General features: G+C 43.5%; 1 protein-coding gene across 1 annotated transcript in view; it reads left to right on the top strand.

Annotated features, from left to right (window-relative positions):
• Positions 1–24,879, top strand: part of kcnip4a (potassium voltage-gated channel interacting protein 4a) — a 320,366-nt gene that overhangs the window by 273,219 nt on the left and 22,268 nt on the right. Inside the window, exons 3-4 of the mRNA XM_078218120.1 lie at positions 9,924–9,993; positions 20,948–21,018. Of these exons, the coding sequence (XP_078074246.1) occupies positions 9,924–9,993; positions 20,948–21,018 (141 nt within the window). The remainder of the gene's footprint in view (positions 1–9,923; positions 9,994–20,947; positions 21,019–24,879) is intronic.

Raw genomic sequence — 24,879 nt, 5'->3', positions numbered from 1 at the left:
ATCGGATTGTAACATTGCAATGTTAATGCTTCTGATAATGATTGTTGCTGGTTTTCTTGACACAGGAAAAACACATCCTGTCTCAACAATCCCCTTATCAATGAAGTTTTTCAAGTGAAATTGAGAATATATGGAGACAAGAAATTAAAGAAACCTAAACATCTTTATCATGGGGAGTTAGCATGGCTTTATTATCCTCTATTTTACTTGGATTAGGCATATGCACTGGAATAAATAGAATTGAAGAAATTGATCTATTGTATATTGATATCACATTTCAGTTGAACACCAATCCTTCATTGCATCAAATTCTAGCTTCCCACAACAGCTATATCATCTGCAATACAGACGCAACCAGGTAGAGTCCATGTAATACAATCCATGTGAGCTTGAAAGAGATCCTGCCTAACAGATATCCCAAACGGATGTCATTGGAAACAGTATTGTTTGAATGGGGTATGAAATATAGTAATCACTTGGGACTTCTCCCCAAGATGTACTGAACCATAGCCATGCTTGACATCAACCTTTGAGAAAAGCTTTGCACATGTAAATTTCAAATTTAACTCTTGTAATGTGGGTATTTTGTAAGCTAACATTTCAAAGATGCGTTTAAATGTCATTGATTTAGGTACACTGTCAATGATCGGTCCTCCTTTGACATGTGATTGAGCTGTTACAATCTGTGTGCTCTTGTATTCTTCTAATGATTTCATCTTTCTCAATTTTGTCTAGTTCAGTCTTCAGTTTGTCTTGTATGTGGATGCTGCACTTATGTGGTGGATCACTTGCATTCTCCTTTAAGTGTAATGTTGCAGCTCTCTTGAACCTGGTAATTTTGTCAAACATTCTAGATATTTTGATAAGTAATGAGCTGAGGTGAAAAGAGTCATTTGAGGTTGATCTGCCAGATGATACCTGATTGACTCCATGGATTGTGACTAGTCTGAGGTCTCGACCTGCCGTTAGAGCTGTAATCACTGGGCCTTTAATGTCCACAATGTAAAACATCTGGGACACCCAGGAGAATTGATTGTACTTGCTCTCAGGAATGATGGATCCTGCCCATGGAATTAGTGAACTTTGGTTTGCTAAAAATCTCACAGCAGTAGGTTTTGCCATGGCCACCCTGTCTATGGGTACATGTCTTTCAGAATTCACAAAGTTAATATGTTGGCACTTTACCTGTGTCAATTTTGGCCAATAATGAATAGTTACCAACTTTCTTAGAGCATAGAATTTGAATCTTGAGAAACACTTCAGACGGTATGCTAGCATCTAAGATTTCTATGAAACATGTGTTCACCACTCTTCATCTCATCATTCACATCATTGTCATTTTCTGCTTTGTCAATCATTTCATGTATATGTTTCTGACAGGATACCGGATGGTCATTCTTATTGCTTGAAGGCACCTATTGTGTATGGTCTGTTTGGATGCGTGCACAGCTCTTTATAGCTGCATCTATCCTCTATCAGGTTCCCCTCTCGATGTGGAGTTGCCGGTGTTGAACTGAGGGGCACAGTAAGAAATCTCACAGCACCAGGTTAAAGTCCAACAGGTTTATTTGGAATCATGAGCTTTCGGAGCCCTGCTCCTTCCTCACTTCTTACGAGGTCCCCTCTCAACCTTCGCTGCTCCAAGGAAAACAGCCCCAGCCTATCCAATCTTTCCTCATAGTTCAGACCCTGCAACCCAGGCAGCATTCTGCTTATCTCCTCTGCACCCTCTCCAGTGCAATCACACCCTTCCTATAATGTGGTGACCAGAACTGCATGCAGTACTCCAGTTGTTGCTTAACCAGTGTTTTATACTGTTCCAGCATAAACTCCCTGCTTTTGTATTCTATGCATTGGCTAATAAAGGCAAGTATCCCATATGCCTCCTTAACCACCTCATCTGCTAGTCCTGCCAACGGCAGAGACCTGTGGATATGTACTCCAAGGTTCTTTTCAGGGTCCTCCCATTCATAGTGTAATCCTTCACCTTGTAAGCCCTCCCCACGTGCATTACCTCAGTTTTCTAGGTTCAATTCCATTTGCCACTGCTCTGCCGACCTGACCAGTCCATTGATATCTTCCTGCAGTCTACAGCTAGCCTCTCACTATTTACCACCCTACCAATTTTCATGTCATCCGTGAACTTCATGATCATAACCCCTGCATTTAAGTCCAAATCGTTAGTGCACACTGCAAAATTCCATGGACCCTTACTTTTCTAACCAATCTGCCATGTAGGATCTTGTCAAAATGCTGGCTAAAATCCATGTAGACAACTTCAAATGTACTGTTCACAACAACCCTCCTTGATACTCTCTAAAAAATTAAATTGTTTAGTCAGATATAACTTTCCCTTTACGAAGATTGCCCTTGATTCATATATTTTTTTAATCATTCATGGGAATGCAGGCATCGGTGGCTGGGCTGGCATTTATTGTCCATGAAGTGAGTGGCTTGCGAGGCCATTTAAGAGTCAACCACATTGCTGTGGATCTGGAGTTACACATAGGTCAGACCAGGATGACACATTTCTTTCCCTAAAGGACACAACCAGATTGATTTTAATGACAATCATAATTCCAGATTTTTATTGAATTCAAATTTCATCTGCCATGGTGGATTCAAACCCATGGTCCTGGGCTACTACTCCAGTGAAAATGCCCCTGCGCCACCACCTTCCCTAATGCCTTTTGTGTGTTTCCAAATGATAATTTATGTTGTCCTGCAGAACGTTTTCCAATAATTTGCCCTGTCTAGCCAGATCAGCTTGCAACTAATCAGAACATCCCTTCCTCTCTCTTTAAATAATGGTACAACTTTAGCAGCTCTCTAGTCCTCTAGCATAATGCCTGCAGCCAGAGAGGATTGCAAAATGATGGTTTGAATCTCTGCTATTTTCTACCTTACCACTCTTAGCAGCTTGAGAGACATTCATCTGATCCTGGTGATGTATCCACTTAAAAGATGCTAAACCCTTTAATATTTTCTCTCACACTTTGGCTATCCCATCCAATATTTCACATTTCTCCTTGTCAACTACAATGTCTGCACACCTGGTTTTGCAAACAATTCATTAAGAACCAAGTCTATACCTTCCGCTTCCACACAAGTTAGGGTTTTGATCTGTAATAGAACATAGAACATAGAACATTACAGCGCAGAACAGGCCCTTCGGCCCACGATGTTGCACCGACCAGTTAAAAAAAAAAACTGTGACCCTCCAACCTAAACCAATTTCTTTTCGTCCATGAACCTATCTACGGATCTCTTAAACGCCCCCAAACTAGGCGCATTTACTACTGATGCTGGCAGGGCATTCCAATCCCTCACCACCCTCTGGGTAAAGAACCTACCCCTGACATCGGTTCTATAACTACCCCCCCTCAATTTAAAGCCATGCCCCCTCGTGCTGGATTTCTCCATCAGAGGAAAAAGGCTATCACTATCCACCCTATCTAAACCTCTAATCATCTTATATGTTTCAATAAGATCCCCTCTTAGCCGCCGCCTTTCCAGCGAAAACAATCCCAAATCCCTCAGCCTCTCCTCATAGGATCTCCCCTCCATACCAGGCAACATCCTGGTAAACCTCCTCTGCACCCTCTCCAAAGCCTCCACATCCTTCCTGTAATGTGGGGACCAGAACTGCACACAGTACTCCAAGTGCGGCCGCACCAGAGTTGTGTACAGTTGCAACATAACGCTACGACTCCTAAATTCAATCCCCCTACCAATAAACGCCAAGACACCATATGCCTTCTTAACAACCTTATCTACTCTTTCTATAGTTATCCTTTTGCTCTTTAGGTATTTATAAAACATTATTGGCTTCTCCTTGAATTTGATTGCCAATACTTTTCATGTCTTCTCTTTGCTTTCCTAATTTCCTTTTTAATTTCACTCTTGCATTGTTGAACTCTTGTTATCATACTTCCTTAAAAACATGCTAACATGGACCCCTGACTACACACCCTCTCAATTGTCCATTTTTTTTTGTTTCACTAATTTGTCTTAATATATTCTTTACATCTCCATGCAATACCCATGAGCTGATGATAGACAGAGTGCAATGGTTATATTAGTGCGCTAGTATCCCAGAGTACATGACTCATAATCCCATTATGGCAAACTGTGAACCCAAAGTCAATAAATCTGGGACTGTGACTTCTGAGCTCCCCAGCTTCGGATTGTGGGGATATACCCCAAAGATGTGCTGGGAATTACCCCTTGGAGGTTCACAGGTAAGCACTTGCATGGCAATTTCCCAGAAGTGCAAATAGTTAGTCAGAAAATGTTAGAAGAATTAAAACCCCTGGGTAACTAGTGTGAAGATCCAGACTGACACCACACATGGAACTGTCCCCACACCCCTTGACTAACCATCATCCCTCACCCACACCCCCCTTCCCCCCCATAACGGTATTCCCCACCATCTGCAAGGTACTTCTCATTCCCCCCCCCTCCCCCCATCCCTGTGGGCCTGACTCTCACCTCTAGCCCTCACCCAAATTCGTCTTTCAACTTGGCCAGATTACCCACCTCCCCCGCCCCCCCCCCCCCCCCCGAACCAATGTCCCCACCACCACCGCTCATCCCCCAGCAACCTTCGACAGCTAGTGCAGTAAAAAGAGGGCATACCCTTCTTCAATCCACGGATGCTGGGCCTCATGGTGTGTCATGATGTGGAGATGCCGGCGTTGGACTGGGATAAACACAGTAACAGTTTTAACAACCCCAGGTTAAAGTCCAACAGGTTTATTTGGTAGCAAATACCATTAGCTTTCGGAGCGCTGCTCCTTCGTCAGAGGGAGTGGAAATCTGCTCTCAAACAGGGCACAGAGACACAAAATCAAGTTACAGAATACTGATTAGAATGCAAATCTCTACAGCCAACCAGTTCTTAAAGATACAGACAATGTGAATGGAGGAGGGAGCATTAAGCACAGGTTAAAGAGATGTGTATTGTCTCCAGACAGGACAGGAGGCAAGCTGTGGGGGTTACTGATAGTGTGACATAAAGCGAGCATCTCGGTTTAGGCCGTCCTCATGTGTGCGGAACTTAGCTATCAGTTTCTGCTCAGCGACTTTGCGCTGTTGTGTGTCGTGGAGGCCGCCTTGGAGAACGCTTACCCGAAGATCAGAAGCCGAATCGAATGCCCGTGACCGCTGAAGTGCTCCCCCACAGGAAGAGAACAGTCTTACCTGGTGATTGTCGAGCGGTGTTCATTCATCCGTTGTTGTAGCGTCTGCATGGTTTCCCCAATGTACATTCCCCAATGTACATGGTACATTGGGGAAACCATGCAGACGCTACGACAACGGATGAATGAACACTGCTCGACAATCACCAGGCAAGACTGTTCTCTTCCTGTGGGGGAGCACTTCAGCGGTCACGGGCATTCGGCTTCTGATCTTCGGGTAAGCGTTCTCCAAGGCGGCCTTCACGACACACGACAGCACAGAGTCGCTGAGCAGAAACTGATAGCCAAGTTCCGCACACATGAGGACGGCCTAAACCAAGATGTTGGCTTTATGTCACACTATCAGTAACCCCCACAGATTGCCTCCTGTCCTGTCTGGAGACAATACACATCTCTTTAACCTGTGCTTAATGCTCCCTCCTCCATTCACATTGTCTGTATCTTTAAGAACTGGTTGGCTGTAGAGATTTGCATTCTAATCAGTGTTCTGTAACTTGATTTTCTGTCTCTGTGCCCTGTTTGAGAGCAGGTTTCCACTCCATCTGATGAAGGAGCAGCGCTCCGAAAGCTAATGGTATTTGCTACCAAATAAACCTGTTGGACTTTAACCTGGTGTTGTTAAAACTGTTACTGTCCTCATGGTGTGCACAGTGCTGCACTGCCTGGTCTGAGTCAGTAAGTGAGAAGTGAGACAAGCACAGTAGAAAACCTATGTAAGTATTTTTTTTCGGAGTGGCAGTCTGATACTGATTGATCTGAGGAAGTTTTGGCCCCTGGCAATTTTTGGGAACAAAACAAATTAACCACAAAAGCTGCCAGGTTTTGATAAAAACCAACTGATTTATTAATGTGCTATGGAAAGATGCTGCTACGCTACTGTGCCTGATCTGTGTGAGTCCAGTCTATGTAGCTGGCTCTTAATATCTTCAGAACAACTAGCAATGGTAACTAAATACTGCCAAAATCAAGTAAAGAAAACATAGGCTTTTAAGAATGAGCAGCACACATTTAAATTACAAACCAGTTGTAATGATCATTGATTTCATTGTTTAAATGGGACAGTTTGTCATTTGGAAGAAAGTCAAACATAACTATTCTCTGAAGTTCTGAATAAGATGCATACAGACTCGAGACACTAGCTCTGTTTCTCTCTCCACAAACACTGCCAGACCTGCTGAGTTTTTCCACCATTTTCTGTTTTTATCACTAGTCTCTATTGTAAATAACTCTTTAATTTCACACACTCCTTTCTCCCTCTAGGAAATAATGGGAAGGATTAGTCGGCCCATTATCAACCTGTTGAAACATATCACAAACACTTCTTATGTGGCCAGTAGGTCCTGGAGTGGGACTTGAACTTGCAATTTCTTGTTTCACTGTGACGCCTACCACTGACTGTAATTACATCAGGAACAGTTGTGCATGCACATTTGGTACACTCTGTCGCTGCCAGCACATGTGCATCTGTTCCTGTCGCCTTTCCGATTGGTGATCAGAATTTGGATCTAGCAAAGGACAAACAGATGTAGTTTCACACTACATTGGAACCTGTAATGTAAGCATTACCCAGGGGAATTCCAATGTTAAAATACAAGTCTTACATATCTGTATCTTGCCTGTAATATCGGCAAATGGTATTATAATGTGAATTTCATTGTAGCATTTCTTGTAGCGCTGTAGTAAATAGAAAAAACATAATTTGCTGGCAACATGAAAAGGAAATTGTGCTCGCCAAATCTACTGGAATTCTTCAAGGATGTAATTAGTAGTGTTGATGAGGGATTCAGCAATGGCAATGCTGTTGAATGTCAAGGGGAAGTGGTTAGATTCTCCCTTGTTGGAGGTAGTTATTGCCTGGTATTTGTACCACTAACGTTAACCCCAGATGTAGTTCAGGTATTGTTATATGCAGGCACAGACTGCTTCTGTATTTAAGGAGTTGTGATTGATACAGAACACCCTACAATTATCCCCACTTCTGAATTTATGATGAAGCAGCTGAAGATGGTCGGGCCGCAGACACTACCTTGAGGAAGTCCTGCAGTGATGTCATGGAGCTGAGATGATTGGCCTCCAACAACTGTGCACAGGTTTCAAGAAGAATGTTAAAGCCCGAGAGAGAGTGCAAAGGAGATATACTAGAATGATACCAGAAATGAGGAATTTTAGATACAAGTGAAGATTAGAGAAATTGGGCTTGCACTCCTTGGAGCAGAGAAGATTTGAGGTGATCTTACTGAGGTTTTCAAAATTATGAACAATTTTGACAGGTAAAGGATATTCTGTTTCCACTAGTTGGTATGTCAGTGACTAGTGGGTCACAATTTCAAGATGGTCAGTGAAGAGAGCTAGGAGTGAGATGAGGAGAAGCCTCTTTACTCAGAGTTGTTGGGATTTGGAATGTGCTGCCTGAGAGAGTGGTGGAGGAGGATTCCATAGGAGGTTTCAAAAAACAGCTGGATACATATTTATAAGTGATGAATTTAGAGGGTTACGGAGATGGGGCTGGAGAATGGGACTAGCTGGGTAGTTCTTTCGGGAGCCAGTGCAGGCATGATGGGTTGAATACCCTCCTTCGGTGCTGCAAAATCCTATGATTCTATAACTCCAACTTCTGTGCTAAGTATAGCCCCAGGCAGTGGAGAATTTTCCCCTTGGTTCCCATTGACTTCAATTTTATTCAGGCTCCTTGATGCCACACTTGATCAAATGCTGCCTTGATGTCAAGGACAGTCATTCCCATCTCACCTCTGGACCTCAGCTCTTTTGTCCATGTTTGGACCAAGGCTGTAATGAGGGCAGGGGCTCAGTGGCCTTGGTGGAACAGGTGAGCAAGTTATTATTGAGTAGGTGATACGAGTTGTATGTTAGGAGCTACCATTCATACAACCACAATGCTGTTGCACAGTTTTCAAGACGAAGGGTGCAATCCAAGAAAGTTGCTTCAGGAAGTCTTCTTTCAGTCTATTCCAAAGTAAACAGGTGTTTCAAAGGCCTGCCTTGGTTTTCTACTGTACATTCCAGAAGGACAAAAAAACAATAAAAATGGGGAATAAGCATACTGATCCAAATTGGTCTTTCCTTCTGGGGTGGTTAATAATGGAACATCCTTTCTTTTGTCCCTTGTTAGGTATCTCCACAAGGACAGTAGCTAACCTGCTCCCTGAATTCTGTTGATGTCCTCTGTGAAACAGTCACTAGGAGGTACAGAGCAATCTTAACCTCCACCTTCTCTTGCATTATGTTGAGGAAGTATCTTGATTTATCACCTCAACTCCCTGATGATCATACATAATAGGGTGGCACAGTGGTTAGCACTGCTGCCTCACAGCGCCAGGGACCCGAGTTCAATTCCTGGATTGGGTCAATGTCTTTGCAGAGTCTGCATGTTCTCCCCGTGTCTGCTCTTGGGTTTCCTCCAGGTGCTCCAGTTTCCTCCCACAGTCCAAAAGACATGCTGGTTAGGTGCATTGGCCATGCTAAATTCTCCCTCAGTGTACCCGCACTGACGCCGGAGTGTCGTGGCTGGGGGGATTTTCACAGTAACTTCACTGTTAATGTAAGCCTACTTGTGACACTAATAAGTAAACATTAAACTTCAAAATAAGACTAAGAACCTGTTGTTTAGATCATCATCTGTGTAAACTGACTTCCAAACATACCATAAAACATCAAAATATCATGCCATTTGCCCAAAAGACTCTGCCATCTTAAGACACCTTTAGAAGGCAAGAATACCACAAATCAACTGTGAAGTTAACTATAATTCAACGATTGTTTTTATATAATAGTGCTTGTGTAAAGCATCACCAAAAAGTTATATAATTTCAGAACAAAGATTAGAAATTAATTCAAAAGCAAAGTACCAGAAATCTCAAATGAAAACAGAAAATGCTAGAAATAATCACCCGTTTGACAACTTTTGTTGATAGAGAAACAGAAAATGTTTGGGGTCAACGACCTTTCATTAGAAATTGATTGTTGTGTGATCATGTGGAATATGAACATATCTACCTTTAAACATAACACTTTTCAGTTTAAAGTGGTGATTTTTTAAAAAGTAGTTTTCTGTAGATTTACAATGATCTTCTGCTCCGACATTAGAACAATTAAGATGCCTAGTGGCTAAATATCTACTGTGGTTAATAATTCATTATCTAGAAATCTAATTATCATCTCAATTTTTGGTTCAAGTGACATGTTTCTGCAGGCGGCGCAACACAGAATCCCTGCAAGATATTTGTGCATTGTCTCAAAATGCCAGCCAAAGTCCTGATGCAGAAAATGGGTCTGACATACGGGAGCTCTCATTTGTTGAAAATCACTGGATAATTGTAATTCATTTGTACAATCCATTTTAGCTGTACTGAAAATATTTCACCTGCTCGCTAACAGTGCAGGTAATTTCACAATTTGTCAAGCCAGTAACTATTTGTTGTTCCTAATTTGCAGAACATGGAAATGCAGCATGGCACCAGGAGCCAAATCAATATTTAAATAGCTCCCTGATTCTAGTGCCAGACAATAGAATTAAATTTGACATTTTAGAAATCACAACAGCAACAAATGATTTCTTGTACTATCCATCTTTTCCTTCACTATGAGCACAAACACTGATGTCTAAAGTGCACAGTTTGCTGTGGTTGTGAAGTTAATATGCAGATAAATGTGAGATTACATTTGGTTTCAGTATTTATTCATTTTGTTTGTGCTTATCCACAGGAATGTCCCAGTGGGATAGTCAATGAAGAGACATTCAAAGAGATTTATGCACAGTTCTTTCCCCAAGGAGGTAAGTATTTATACTATTGACAACAATTTTCATGTATTAGAAGGGACTTGTATTTGTATAGCACTCTTCATAACCCCAAGATGTCCCAAGGTGCTTTATAGCCAATGAAATACTTTTTGAAGTAAAGTTACTGCTGTAAGGTAGGAAATTGTAGCAGTCAATTTGTGCACAGAAAAAATCCACAAACAGCAACGATATAGGTTCTTTTTCAAATAGTACATAGGATATTTTATGGCCACTTGAGCTAGTAGACAGTATCTTAGTTTATTATATCATCTGAAAAATGGCATTTTATAATGCAGCACTCCCTCAGAATTCATTAAGTGGCAGCCCAAATTGAATAATCAACTCCATGGGGTGGGACTTAAATGTAGAATCTCCTGAATCAGATGTGAGTGTGCTGCTCCAAGGAATGGGGAATTGTAAGACTGTAAATGGATTATGATGTGGAGATGCCAGCATTGGACTGGGGTGGGCACAGAAGAAGTCTCACAACATCAGGTTAAAGTCCAACAGGTTTATTTGGAGTCACGAGCTTTCGGAGCGCTGCTCCTCCACTCACCTGAGGAAGGAGCAGTGTTCCGAAAGCTCATGATTCCAAATAAGCCTGTTGGACTTTAACCCGGTAAATGGGTTAAGTCAGAAAGGGAACATATTCGCTGGGGATGAGTATTGCTTGATACTGGCTGTGTTTTATCTAATGGACTCAATGGTAACTTCAGTATTTGCTGAATCAATAATACCTGCATGAATGAACTAGCACGCAACAATGGGTAAAATTTGTTCTAGAACTAATTTTAATGGGCTTTAGCTTGCTGCCAGGCACTGCACAATGGAAATGAACAGATATTGAAGTCAACAATTTCGGGGGGCGTGGGGTGGTGGCCAGGGACAGGGGGGGGTGGGGTGGGGGGGGGGGGGGGGGGGAATGTGTAATTGCTTATGCTGGCAGGCAGAGGGGCAAGGAAGTGGATGAAGGAAACAAACAATAGAAGGCCAACGAAAGACCAAGGAGAGGGAAGCTGGATGCTGACAAGGCTGCCTGAAAAGCTCATAACCAAGGGGGTCAAAGGGACACCACACCACTTACTGGAAGGGGATGGATGAAAACTTCAGAGAATGCGGGTAGAGGCCCAAGTGGAGCATGGGAACCTCGCAGGTGATGGGCTTGGGGTAAGGTGGATGAATCAAGGTGCATAATTCTTCTTAAAGCTGCTATCCTTTTCCCTCTGGGTTGCTGATATCCTGCATGGTTTGATGAAGACAGGTAGGTTGGAGGAGGTGGTATGAATGTGCTGGACTGGTATTTAAATATGATGCCGGGGCCTTCGAACCTGTCAGCTGAGGGCGGGTGGACAAATCAGCTCTCAGCCTGCCAGGGCAGTTGGAGGAGGGGAACTCATCTGTGTATAGTTAATGAGGTTCTAAATGCAGAATCTGGCGAGGGATCTCGCCATTCTGGCCAGCGAGACAAGTCCTGCCAGAATAGCCCACCACCCCACATGGTCTCGAAATGGGAGAATTCTCCCCAACGGCTTTAGTCTTCCTGATTTTAGCTGGAGGGAGTTGTTGCTTGTCCAGAATTGAATGCTAATGAAGCAGCCTATCAGGACAGTAGCTAGAAAAGGATTGAGGAAACGTTATGGGGATATAGAGCAGGGTGTCATTAGCTATTTGTGGAACACCATACCATCTATATTGGTGATGTCTCCAAAGGGCAACATGCTCAAGAATGGATCACTGGGAGACACTAGAGGTAAACGTGCACGGTTGGAAAAGAATCATTTGGCAGAGATGCTTCAGCGAGAATCAGTTTGGACTTGAATCAGGGCAGTCAAAAGGCACTGACAAGGCAACAGAGACATTGAACAAAGATGGTCTGGTGAACCATGCTAAAAGTTGCAGGAGATTTGGCCATAAATGTGGAAAGTTACAATATGTTCAAGGATGTGAAAGATGACCAGCGATAACGCACATAACCTCTTCCCATTAGACTATCACAGATCAGGTCCTAATAAAAGTTGTTTAAAATCAAAAGGAAGATTACAAATTGAATGTCATGACTTCAATGTCCATCGCCAAGAGTGGTTTGGTAGCACCATTACTGAAGAGATGGCTGAATCCTGGAGAATATAACTGCTAGAGTGGGTCTGCGGTCGATTGTGAGGGAACCTACAAGAGAGAAAAGCATATTTAGCCTTGTTCTAACCTTGTCCTTATCTACCTGTCACAGATGGTGAAGTCTGTAACAGTATTGATAAATGTGATTACCCGTACAGTCCTTGTGAAGACAAAGTCTCATATTCACATTGAGGATACCCTCCATCACGTTGTGTAGCACTAGGTAAAAGTCACCATAGTACCAGCGTGTGGCACTACCACTGTGCTAAATGAGATACATTTTGAACAGATTTAGCAACTCAAGACTGGGCAACCATGAGTTACTGTGGGCCATCAACAGCAACAGAATTGTACTCGACCACAATCTGTAATTTCATGGCCCGATATATTCCCAATTCTATCATTGCCATCAAACTTGGGGTATCAACTCTAATTCAATGAAGAGTGCAGGAGGACATGCCAGGACCAACAATAGGCTTACCTAAAAATGAGGTACCAACCTGGTGAAGTCACAACACTTAGATGCCAAACAGGGGCAGCAATAGGAAATAGGCAAAGCTAAGTGATCCCACAACCAACAGATCAGATCTAAGCTCTGCCACATCCAACCATGAAGGTGGTAGACAATTAAACAACTAACATGAGAGGAGGCTCCACAAATATCCCCATTCTCAATGATGGGGGAGCCCAGTTCATCAGCACAAAAGACAAGGCTGTAGAATTTGAAGTCACGTTCAGCTAGAAATGCCGAGTGGATGATCCATCTTTGCTGAGGTCTCCAGCATCACAGATGCCAGTCTTCAGCCAATTCAATTGACTCCACATGACATCAAAAAACAACTGAAGGGACTCCACGCTGCGAAGGCTATGGGCACTGACAACATTCTGGTAATAGTACTGAAAACTTGTGCTCCAGAACTTTCTGCACCCTTAGCCAAGCTGTTGCAGTCGAGCTACAACATTGACATCTACCCGGCAGTGTGGAAAATTGTCCACAATAAGCAGGACAAATCCAACCCAGCCAATTACCTTCTGTCTACTCTTGATCATCAGTGAAGTGATTGAAGGGGGTCATTGACAATGTTGTTAAGCAGCACTTACTTAGCAATAGTCTGTTCACTGATTATTAGTTTGAGTACCACCAGGGTCACTCAGCTTCTGACCTCATTATGGTCTTGGTCCAGACGTGTATAAAACAGTTGAGCTCATGGGGCGAGGTGAGAGTGACTGTCTTTGACTTCGAGGCAGCATCTGACTGTGTGTGGCATCAGGAAACCCCAGCAAAACTGAAGTCAAGGGGTATTTGGGGGAAAACTATCTACTGGTAAGTGTCAAAGGGAGATGATTGTGGTTGTTGGAGGTCAATTATCTCAGTCCCAGGATATCGCTGTGGGAGTTCCTCAGGGTCGTGTCCTAGACCCAGTCTCTTTAGCTGCTTCTTCAATGATCTTCCCTCCATCATAAGGTTCGAAGAGGGGATGTTTGCTGATGATTGCACAATGTTCAGGACCATTCATGATTACTCAGATTGTGAAGCAGTCATGTGCAAATGCAACAAGCCCTGGACATTATCCAAGCTTGGGCTGGTAGGTGGTAATTAACATTCATGCATTTTTTGCCATAGCTGTTTCTCACAAGGGCTTGAGTCGGGGCCATGAGACCAATAGAGATTAAATTTCCATAACGCTAAATACATAATTCTTTTCCAAATAAGCCACCAGAAATCAATATAATTGCCTCCCTACAAAACGCTTAAAATAAGACATATATCATTAGGTTACCAGAGTTGCAATCTTCTACGCTCATACTTTCCGAAGTTCGATAATAATCATGTTTTCTCGAACAGTTTGACTCTCCGAAGCTGAAGGAGACAATTTTGATCCTATCTTCCTCACTGAGACCAGGGAACTTGGCAATTTAAATCAATTCGGGTCACTTGCGCTCTCTAGAGTCTCTCAAAGTTGTTATTTTAACCTGTTTTCTTTCTCAAGATGAGCATGCTGGGTACCAATGACATCATCAGGTTTTTACTAGGCGGTCTGAATGAGAAGGGTCAGGGGGTTTCTCGACAAGACAGCCAAATGAGGAGGTGGATTAAGGACAGAAGAGGCCTAAAAATGTAACTTTAATCCTATTTTTACTTTCCCTCATATAGACTGGGAAAACATACTGCTAAGAGTAGGGAAGGAGAGGAATTTCTGAGATACGCAAAAGAGAACTTTCTCAATCAATAGATCTCCTGTTCAACAAAGAAAGAAGCAGTTATAGAAAATGAAGTGGGACAAATGGAACATGTTACAGTAGGCAGTCATCTAGCTAACAGTGAGTACAATACAATTCAGTTTAACACATCCCCGCCAATCACTGCAGTCCAACAGTCATTTGACTTTCCGAAATCACTAATTGGCTGCAAATGGGATTTCTGCCCCACCCTCAGGCAGACGTCCCACCTCAGAAAGTTGCCAGCCAATCTGATTAGCTGGCACTCTGTAGGTCCAGCAGTGCCAGTGGCAGCAGAGGGCAGGACCAGAGCTGCAAGCAGTTCCCAGATCCTCAATCCCAGAGTCCAGGAGTAGGTAAGTGTAGGTGGTCTAGTACAAATATAGAGCAGGAGTAGGCCATTCTGCCCCTCGAGCCTGCTCTGCCACTCATTAACATCATGGCTGATCTGATACTAACCTCAATTCTGCTTGCTTCCCACCCCTGATAACCTAGCATCCCCTTGTAAACCAAGAATCTATCCACCGTTGCTTTAAAGTTGGTTAAAGATTCTGCTTCCGCCACCTTTTCAGGAGTTTCAAAGACTCGTGACCCTCAGTGAAAATGTTTTGCCTCATCCCTGTTTTAAATGGTCGACCCTTTATTTTTAAACAGTGACCCCCTAGTTCTAGATTCGCTCACAAGAGGAAACATCTTTTCCAGATCCACCCTGTCAAAACCCCTCAGGATCTTATATATTTCAATCAAATCATCTCTTACTCTTCTAAACACACAAGTCTAGCCCATCCAACATTTCCTCATAAGACAACCAAGCCATTCCAGGTATTAGTCTGGTAAACGGAGGAGGCAGTGGCAAAGTGGTTTTGTCATTGGACTAGTAATCTGGAGACTTGGGGCAGTGTGCTGGGGACCTAGTTTGACTTCCACCACAGCAAATTTGAATTTGAAAATCTGGAATTAAATGTCTAAAAACCATTATCGTAAATGACAAGAGCCCAGGTCCTGGATGGACTTCATCGTAGGGTCTTAAAAGAAGTGTCTAATGAGATATTTGATGAACTTGTTTTAATTTTTCACAATTTCCTCGATCCAGGGAAGGTCCCAGTAAATTGGAAGATAGAAAATTATTCTATTGTTCAAAAAAGGAGGGAGACAGAAAGCAGGAAATGACGTCTGTTGTGGGGAAAATGTTAGAAATTATTATTACAGAAGTACTTGGGTTAACTCAAGGCAATTAGGCAGAGTCAACATGGTTTTGTGAAAGGGAAATCACGTTTAACCAGTTCATTGGAGTTCTTTGAAGAAGTAACATGTGCTGTGGATAAAGGGAAACCAGTGGATGTTCAAAAGACATTTGATAATGTGCCACATCAAAGTTATTGCAGAAAATGAAAGCTCATGTTATAGGGCATGGATAGAAGATTGGCTTGTCAACAAAAAGCAAACAGCAAGCATAGGTGGGTCTTTTTCAGGTTGGCAAGCTGTAACAAGTGGTATGCCACAGGGATCAGTGTTGTGACCTCAACTGTTTACCATTTATATGAATTACTTGGAAGAAGCAATTGAAGAAATTGTTACCAAAGTACTGATGACACAAATATAGGTAGGAAAGTGAGTTGTGAAGAGGACATAAGGGGGCTACAAAGGGATATAGATAGGTTAAGTGAGTGGGTAAGGATCTGGAAAATGGAGCATACTGTAGGAAAATGTGAAATTGCCCATTTTGGCAAGAAGAATAAAAAAGTATATTCTCCAAATGATGAGAAATGGCAGAGCTCTGAGGTTTATTTGGTAGCAAAAGCTGTTGGACTTTAACTTGGTGTTGTTAAACTTCTTACTGTATTTACCCCAGTCCAATGCTGGCATCTCCACATCAGAGCTCTGAGGTGCAGAGGAATCTGGGTGTCCTTGTGCATGAATCACAAAAGGCTAGAATGCAGGTACAGCAAATAATTAACTTTAAAATTGAGGGCAGATGGGAGGTGGCCTTTAAGTGGCCAGTAATTAAGTGGGTGGGAGGGTGGCAGAAGGTCCCTCCCACCACCTGCAAATCCACTGGTGGGGAACCATAACATTTTGCTTAAAGAAACATAAAAAATTTACAGCATCGAAGGAGGCTATTTGACTCATCATGTCTGTACTGTCCAAGAAATAACTCCAGCCTAGTTCCACTTTCCAGCTCTTCATCAGAAGGTTACAAGGCCTCAAGTGCATGTTCAAGTGGTTTCTTCCTCTATAACTTGCAGCAATGAGTTCCAGACTTCCACCATCCTCTAGATGAAAATATTCTCCTCAACTTCCCTCTGATCCTTCTGCCAATTACTTTAAATCTGTGTCCCCAGTTAGTGACCTCTCTACTAAGGAAAATAGGTCCTTCCTACTTATCCACCTCGACCGCTCATAATTTTATAAACCTCACTTAAATCTCCCCTTAGCCTCTTTTGTTCCAGAGAAAATGATTCCAACCCATGCAATCTTTCCTCACAGCTGAAATTCTCCATTCCTAAGTAACATCTTCATTCATCTCCTCTGAACCCACTAATGTAAAAACATCCTTCCATTGATGCAATACCCGTAAACTGTATGCAGTACTCCAGTTTAGGCTGAAGAGTTCTAACGTAACTCTGCTCTCCTATTCTACACCATCTTAAAAATCACATGGGCTTTCTCAATCATTTCATTTACTTGCCCTGCCACCTTCTGATGTGCAGACCAAGGTCTGGGATGCTCTACCTGTGAAGGTGGTGGAAGCTGATCCTATAAACAGTTTTAACAAGGAGGACAGGTGCCTGAGGCTGAGGAATTTGCAGGATTATCCCCACTAAGTGGGAATGTGGAAATAAGCACACCGGCTCTTTCAAAATGTCAGCAAAGTCACAGTGAGCCAAATAGCATTACTCTATTCCTTGCGCTTCTATGATTCTCCAGTTTTATGATTTCTTGTGCAATAAGAGAAGCAAAGTAATTCTCTAGACCCCACATGGAAAGCATTGGTTTCCCCTGTCATATTCCCAGCATGCGCCTCCTGATTGTGGGGAACCGGGAGAATGGCTTAGTAACCAAGTCTGCCACTTATCATTGAGTGCCCTCCGGGCTTAGCAAATATTCACTTCCTTTTGACTTCCTACCCAGCAGTTAAATAAGATTCAGGGGTTTAAAAACTTCAAATACATTTTTGCAGCGGAAAGCAAGTTTTTAACTGAAACCAAAACTCAACTGCAGAAAATTGGCCCTCAGTTAGAATCATGAGCCAAAGTTTGAACTTTCAGAAACCTGAGGTGCTTATGCCCTATTTCTAATGTCAAACTAAATTCTATCCATTACTGACCACTTTGGATTCATTCCTCCCACTTCTCCCTGATTGATCTCCGCAGTAATGGTTCACTGGTGGGACTGACCATCATAACTCGCCCATCTCATTATAGCAGTTTCAGACATTCAGGGGCCTGTGTAGTCACTCACCAGCACCAGTGAGCCTCTCCCCACTCACTAATCTCCCCACTCACTGATCTCCCCACTCACTGATCTCCCCACTCACTGATCTCCCCACTCACTGATCTACCCACTCACTAATCTCCCCACTCACTAATCTCTCTCCCTCAATATCAACAAGATGAAAAGAGATAGTCATCGACTTCAGGAAGCGTATTGGAGGACATGCCCCTGTCTGCATCAATCGAGAGCTCCATTTTATTGGTGTCCAGATTACCAACAAACTGTCCTGGTCCCTCCATGCCGACATTATAGTTAAGAAAGCCCACCAAAACCTCTTCTTTCTCAGGAGGCTAAGGAAATTTGGCATGTCCACTCCAGCTCTCACCAGCTTTTACAGATGCACCATAGAAAGCATTCTTTCTGGTTTTTTCACAGTTTGGTATGGCTCCTGCTCTGTCCAAGGCTGCAAAAAAACTACAAAGGGTCATGAACAACGCCCAGTCCATCACGCAAACCAGCCTCCCAACCATTGACTCTGTCTACATTTACCTCTGCCTCGGAAAAGCAGCCAGCATAATTAAGGACCTCAAGCATCCCGGACATTCTCTCTTCCACCTTCTTCCCTTGAGAAAAAGATACAAAAGTCTGAGGACACGTACTAAACAACTCAAAAACAGCTTCTTCCCTGTTGCCATCAGAATTTTGAATGGACCTACCTCATATTAAGTTGATTTTTCTCTACACTCTAGCTATGACTGTAACACTACATTCTGCATTCTCTCCTTCTCTATGTACAGTATGTTTTGTCTGTATAGTGCGCAAGAAACAATACTTTTCATTGTATGTTAATACATGCGACAATAATAAATTAAACCAAATATGGTCCCCACCAATGGGGATCAGATGTGATGACCATGGCAGTGGGAATGGAGATCATTGAAGGCTCCTGGGATGTCAGGGGCAGGGCTGGGCAGTGCCCCTGACACCCTGGCAGTGCCTGCCCGACACTGGCAGTGTTCGTCTGGCACCCTAACACCACCCACTGGACAGTGCCTGTGGGGCAAGCCCTGAGGGATGGGGGCCTTGATGGGAGAGACCCCTTACTGGCAAGAATTGCATCCTGGCACTTTCTTTGACTTAAGTGCCATAAGATTGCTTTTTTTTAGCTCACTGAAATGATGAGTTTGAAACTCTCCCATTTTCTCACTCGCTCAGCACTTAGAATTTTGTTACAATCGCCCCTGACTGCAGTTAAAGGTTAATGAAATGGTTGTTGATTTTAGACCAACATTGGTTTATTTTTTCAGGCATTGCAGATGATTTAAATGAGAAATTAAAATCATGATTTCAATGTCATGATACCAACTTTGAGCTGACTGAATCTCTCCCAATCACATGATGGTTTGTTTAGCTAGCATGAATATTCATGGGTGCTCCTTTCTGTGGGCGAGGGGGTGACAATGGGCACATCCTGGTGGTGCCAAGGGGTTTGATTTCCTGACAGAGGAGTCTTGATGCCAGCAGCTGCAATGCTGCTCTATCTCTGCCATGACTGCTCTTGAACCAGGTCCATTAGCTTTCTGGGGCACAGAGAATTATGAGCTTCCTGAACCTGTGTGCCCCTATGATGCTACCTCCAGGTAAGTTCTCTCCTCAGCCAATAATATCTAGAAATCAATCAATTTCTTTCTTGAACATACCAAATTACTGAGCTTCCACAGCCCACTGGAGTACAGAATTTCAGAGATTCACAACCCCCTGAGTGTAGAAATTCCCCCTCATCTCAGATCTAAATAGCTTATCCCCCAATTTGAGTAGGTGCAAATGGGCAGTCTTTCTGGAGTGAAAGTATCCCAGATGCCTCTTCCTTGCTTCCTTCTCTTCCTGCTCCTCACTCTGAGCAGATCTTCCCTTCTCTGCAGTGCCTGTTTCATCTCTCTGTTATGTTACAGACCGAGAAGCATTGCAACTGCAGATCCCATGACATTTTGCAACAGCCTTTATGTGGACTGGTCACCAAATCCTCTTCCATTCCTGTGAGGCTACAGCAACATTCCCTGTCAAATCCACCACAACATCTCCAAATACACTCCACAGTGCTTCCACAAACTTTCCAACAACATGGAAGTTGGATGTTTGGCCACTTAAATGGGGCGGCAAAGGTCACAGGCAAATACGTTCAGTGGCTTTGCTTAGCTCAACCTTCCAATGGGTGTATCAAAGCCATTAGCGTGGTCACGATCTGGTCAGGGGAACTTCTGGCACATTCACAGCATACTTGTGGAAGCACTCTTACTGCACCAGAAGCAGCCAAGTGCACTGAATTCCCCACTCGAAGGCCCTCCCACTTTCATAGTGGTATTACAGAGCTGGACTTTTGAGCTGGAGGAACTGAATGCAAGGATTTCTTCCTGGATGGAACACAGTTAAAGGGAAATTTTTAGAATGTATAGCCTAACTTTATAAGGTTAAGTTGCAAATTGAAGGCAAATGCTGTGGGATTACATGTCACCTGTTCTGATATCACATGATCTTTTATCACACAATCAAACCTTGAAGAGATGAATTGCTCAGTTGGACACAGGGTCTTCCAGTGTCAGGAATTCCCATCATCGCCCGCACTCCCTGACACAGGTTCCCAAGTAAGAGTCAGATAGAATTTCTGCCCCTTGCTTAGTCCTGTGGGAATCCCCAGATCAGACCTTTAGGAATTTCCTAATATTCCTGATATTTAACAGCTACTTAAAATTCTCCGCACCTCTCCAAACACTGCAGGCCAGCTTTGTTTTAGCAACATATTCAACCAGCACAGAAGCAGCAGTCTCTAGTGATGGACAATTCATTAGTTTGTTGGCACAATAGACACTGTAACATCCATCAACTGAAGAAAGCATTCTGACTCTGGTTAATAGCTCTTGATAACTTTTAATAGAGTGATAATGAAAATGTCAGTGACCAAAAAGTGATGAGTTAGAAGCTTGATTTACTTTCCAACATGAAATTGAAAATATTTAAGATACTAGACAGTCAGTGCTCTCTTCTGTTTTATAGGTTCAATATTGTGTCAATTCTCTTTGACATCAAATTTGATTAAATAACACTCCTCTCAATTGGAACTGTTATAGTATATAATATTTTTTAACAGAATTATTCAGAACGTTCCTTTTTTCCATTCCAGATGCATCCACATATGCACACTTTCTGTTTAATGCCTTCGACACAGATCACAATGGTTCAGTGAGTTTTGAGGTGAGTGTAATTTTATTTTTCTGCAATTCAGTGAATGAGTATTGTAGTTGTTTAAGTTGGCCTGAATATTTGGAACCCTTGCTCAAGGGATCAGCTGTCATTCTTGTTCTAGTCCAAGAAAGGTCAAACCCAGGGCGGAGACTGACGGAAGGGCAGGCTGTTGGGAGCAATTGGAGGACTTGAGGGGAGATCGCAGGACTCATTGGGGACATTAGGTTAGAAATCAGGCAGGGAGTGAGGACAGGAATCTCGTTGAGGGCAAAATCAGAAACCTGGAAGTGAAGGATTAGAGGTTGAGGGGGGTGGGAGCACTGAGAGCGGGTGGAGGTGGGGGGGGTGGGGGGGGGGGGGGGGTTAGTGCTAGGGGACGGTACAGAGGATTGATTACAGTGGGGGGCTTCCCAGTCAAGCACACTGATTCCAGTCAGTAGATAGAGAGGCACTTACCAGCTGGATCTGACAACACTCTCTGCAGCCGGTATGGTGGGGGTGGAGATGTTTCCTGAGGCTCACGGAAACTGGCCATCCACAGTTAAATTTTTAATTGTGAATACAAATGAGACTCATAATCTCATTATAATATTTTTTAAATGCTTTTATTGAAGATTTTCCATTTTACCAAATAACCCAACAAACCCCCAAAATCCAGTACACAGAATAATCATCATTCCACATAAACATGTAGAAAAGACTGGCAAATATCACTACAATTGGCTCAGATTATCAGTAACAATTTGCTGCAATTATTGTAATCGGCTCTTCCCTTTGCACGGATAATGGAAGGATATTACAAAGAGTCAGCGATATCAACATAACAGGATAAAACCGTAAGCACATGGCACAATGATGCATAGCCTTGCCCACAGGATAACAGGGACTGAGCTACGCAGCAGAAGAGAGTCCCTGTGGAGTCAAATACAACCAATCGGAGTCTTAAACAGCATCCCAAAAACCTCCGAATAATGAAAGGATATCCCAAAAAGAGGAGAACATCAGGATACACCCCCAAACCCAAGATGCGGCGTGACAGTGTACACTCACGTACAGGATAACAGGATCAGAGCTACACAGCCTCACGGGAAGAGTGCGGCTAAAACAGGTATTTAAACTTGCCCTCAGGCCCCACGGATAACAGGATATATTCCACTTGGGAAACCTAAAGCTTAACAATATGAGCTGCTCCAGAAGCCACCCCGCCCCCCCCCCCCAGAAGCCACCCCTCCCCCAGACTCACCTTTTAATGATAAAGTATAATCTCCATAACTTCCAAATACAAATTTTGCTACCCTTGCTTATATAGCCTAAGAAAGTAAGAGATATTGAGACAAATAAAAGAAGAGCTGCGATGGATTCTCACATCACACTTGGGCTCACCACAAAACAAGTCTCACTCATGTCCAGCCACACTGAGGTGCTGCTCAAGCCGCACTGTCAGCCGGAAAATTTAACCCATTTCCCCACCAAGGAGACCCCACCAACTGGAAGACGAATCAACAACATGTCCACAGACGGGATATCGCACCACACTATTCAGGATGGGGAGCAGATTCGCGAGACTGCAGGCCTAACCACAGAAAGCCTGCGGTGATGTCAGGCTCGTAGAGATGTGGGTGCTGCCATGGTAGTATTTGAGCAAGAGGATGCCTCAACATTGGATGCCTGCAATGAAGTTACAAATTTAAATGCCACAAGGGGTGGCACGGTAGCATAGTGCTTAGCACTGCTGCTTCACAGCTCCAGGGACCTGGGTTCGAATCTCAGCTCGGGTCACTGTCTGTGTGGAGTTTGCACATTCTCCCTGTGTCTGCGTGGGTTTCCCCCGGGTGCTCCGGTTTCCTCCCACAGTCCAAAAATGTGTGGGCTAGGTTGATTGGTCATTCTAAATTGCCCTTTAGTGTCCTGGGATGCATAGGTTAGATTAGTGGGTAAATATGTAGGGATAGGGCCTGGGTGGTTTTGTGGTTGGTGCAGACTCGATGGGCCGAATGGCCTCTTCCTGCACTGTAGGATTCTATGATTCTATAAGTCAGTATGGCCATCAAACTGTGGGGGAAATCGCCCCTGCAGACCTATTCATAGGCCATGGCCTTTCATCACTGAGGTTCCCTCACTGGGGCAAGGAGCCTCCAGATCTGATGGCCCCCTTGGTCTCCCATCAGGAGGCTGCCTCAATGAGCTGATGATGATACACACAAGGTGGCTCTAACTTTAGTAAAGCATCGATAAAGACACAAAATTGCTCCTAAGTGGGGCCTTAATCAGACAAATTGCCTTCCCACATCCCTGGAGTGAGAAGCCAACTGGTTCCCAGACTTCCCCTTGGAAAGTCTCCCAGAGACAGAAATGTGTTAAGAGCCCTCACATTGTGGCTCTCCCCTATTTTCCTGCACCCCCTGCCCCCCTCCCAAAAAAACCCACCACCTCCCGCCCCGGGCTCCAAAACTGCTTCCACACAGCTGGGAAAATCCAGACCAAAAAAATTGTTATGTTGATAAGGTTTTGTTCTTTATATTTCACTTAGATAAATGTTATGCATTTACACCACTTCCCTGCTCTTATCCATTCATTGGTTTTAGGAAGTAAGTGGCCTTTGGTGATTAATGTGCAGACATGAATTAATAGGGACCAATGGAGGATGCTGAAGAGATGGCTGATTGGTTGCAAGACTTCTTTGTGTCAGTGGCATGGTGGGGCGGGTGGGATGCAGGCAGTCGAGGGACCATTGCATTTTCTGGTGACTTAGGATCACAAGTGCAACCTAAGTGAACATTGCAATGTGAGAAGCTGCTGGTGAGTTACCCTTGTCCCTGTTCTCCTCTTCTTCCCCACACTGCATGCTGCTCCAGAGGATCTGAGTTTTTGTCCCTGTAAAACAATAGTGTGCAAACCACAGTAATCCAACACCATTGTGGGGACCCTGAATGGTTACAGGGTTCCTCCAGATCTGTCCAGGCACCTAAAATGCATCTTTAGCTTGTAATAGGCCTGTTCAATCACACATTTACTGGTGATATGATATTCACTTTAGTGCTGCTGGGCTTCAATGGTTTGGTTTCTGATGGGTGTCATGAGCTAGGTTTGCAGTGGGTATCCCTTGTTTCCTAGCAGTTGCCCCTTTAGTCTACCCAGGTGTGAAGAGTTCAGGGAGGACAAAATGCCACAGGAAGAAAGCATCATAGTAGCAGCCCAGGAACCTTGCACAAACTTGCATTAACATTGTTTTTTTGCATCTCACCAGTTAAACTTTGATGGAGTGGAACCCCTTGGAATTAATGAATATTCCTGATTGTTCTGAGGTGCCTTAATTGGCATGTGTGTGAATTAACGGCACCCTGCACTTGTGGGAAACAGTCGGGGCCACAAAGCTAAATGCCTGCTCATCCTGACTGGCATCATTGGGGGCAAAGTTGGCATAAATGTTGGCTGAAAATCAAGCCATAAGTGTGCAGCTGATTAGGAGGTTCTGGGTATGTTTGTGCTTAGCCCAGAGGATCCAGAGACAAAAAGTTGAACCAGGTCCAGTAGGCAGCAGGTGTTCTTCTAGGAGGCTGCAGATATATGGCAACACCTGGCATGACATCCTGAACCATCTTCTGAGAAGGAACACAAATTGTTGAAGGTTGAGGGCAGCTTGGCAAAGTGGCTAAAAGGCAACTGGGATTCTGAGCTTTATAAATAGAGACATGTACAAAAGTAAGGAGGTTACGATAAACCTGCTTAAAATACTAATCCGGCCTCAACTGAAGTATTTAGGAAAGGTGCAAAGGTTTTGGAGAGGGTGCAGAAAATATTTGCAAGAATGGTTCCAGGGATTGGGAACTGTAGTTACATGGATATATTGGAGAACCTGGGTTTTAACTG

The sequence above is a fragment of the Mustelus asterias genome, chromosome 1 (genome assembly GCF_964213995.1).
Source record: "Mustelus asterias chromosome 1, sMusAst1.hap1.1, whole genome shotgun sequence".
NCBI classification, from domain to species: Eukaryota; Metazoa; Chordata; class Chondrichthyes; order Carcharhiniformes; family Triakidae; genus Mustelus; species Mustelus asterias.
This window is presented reverse-complemented; position numbering and strand designations above follow the sequence as displayed.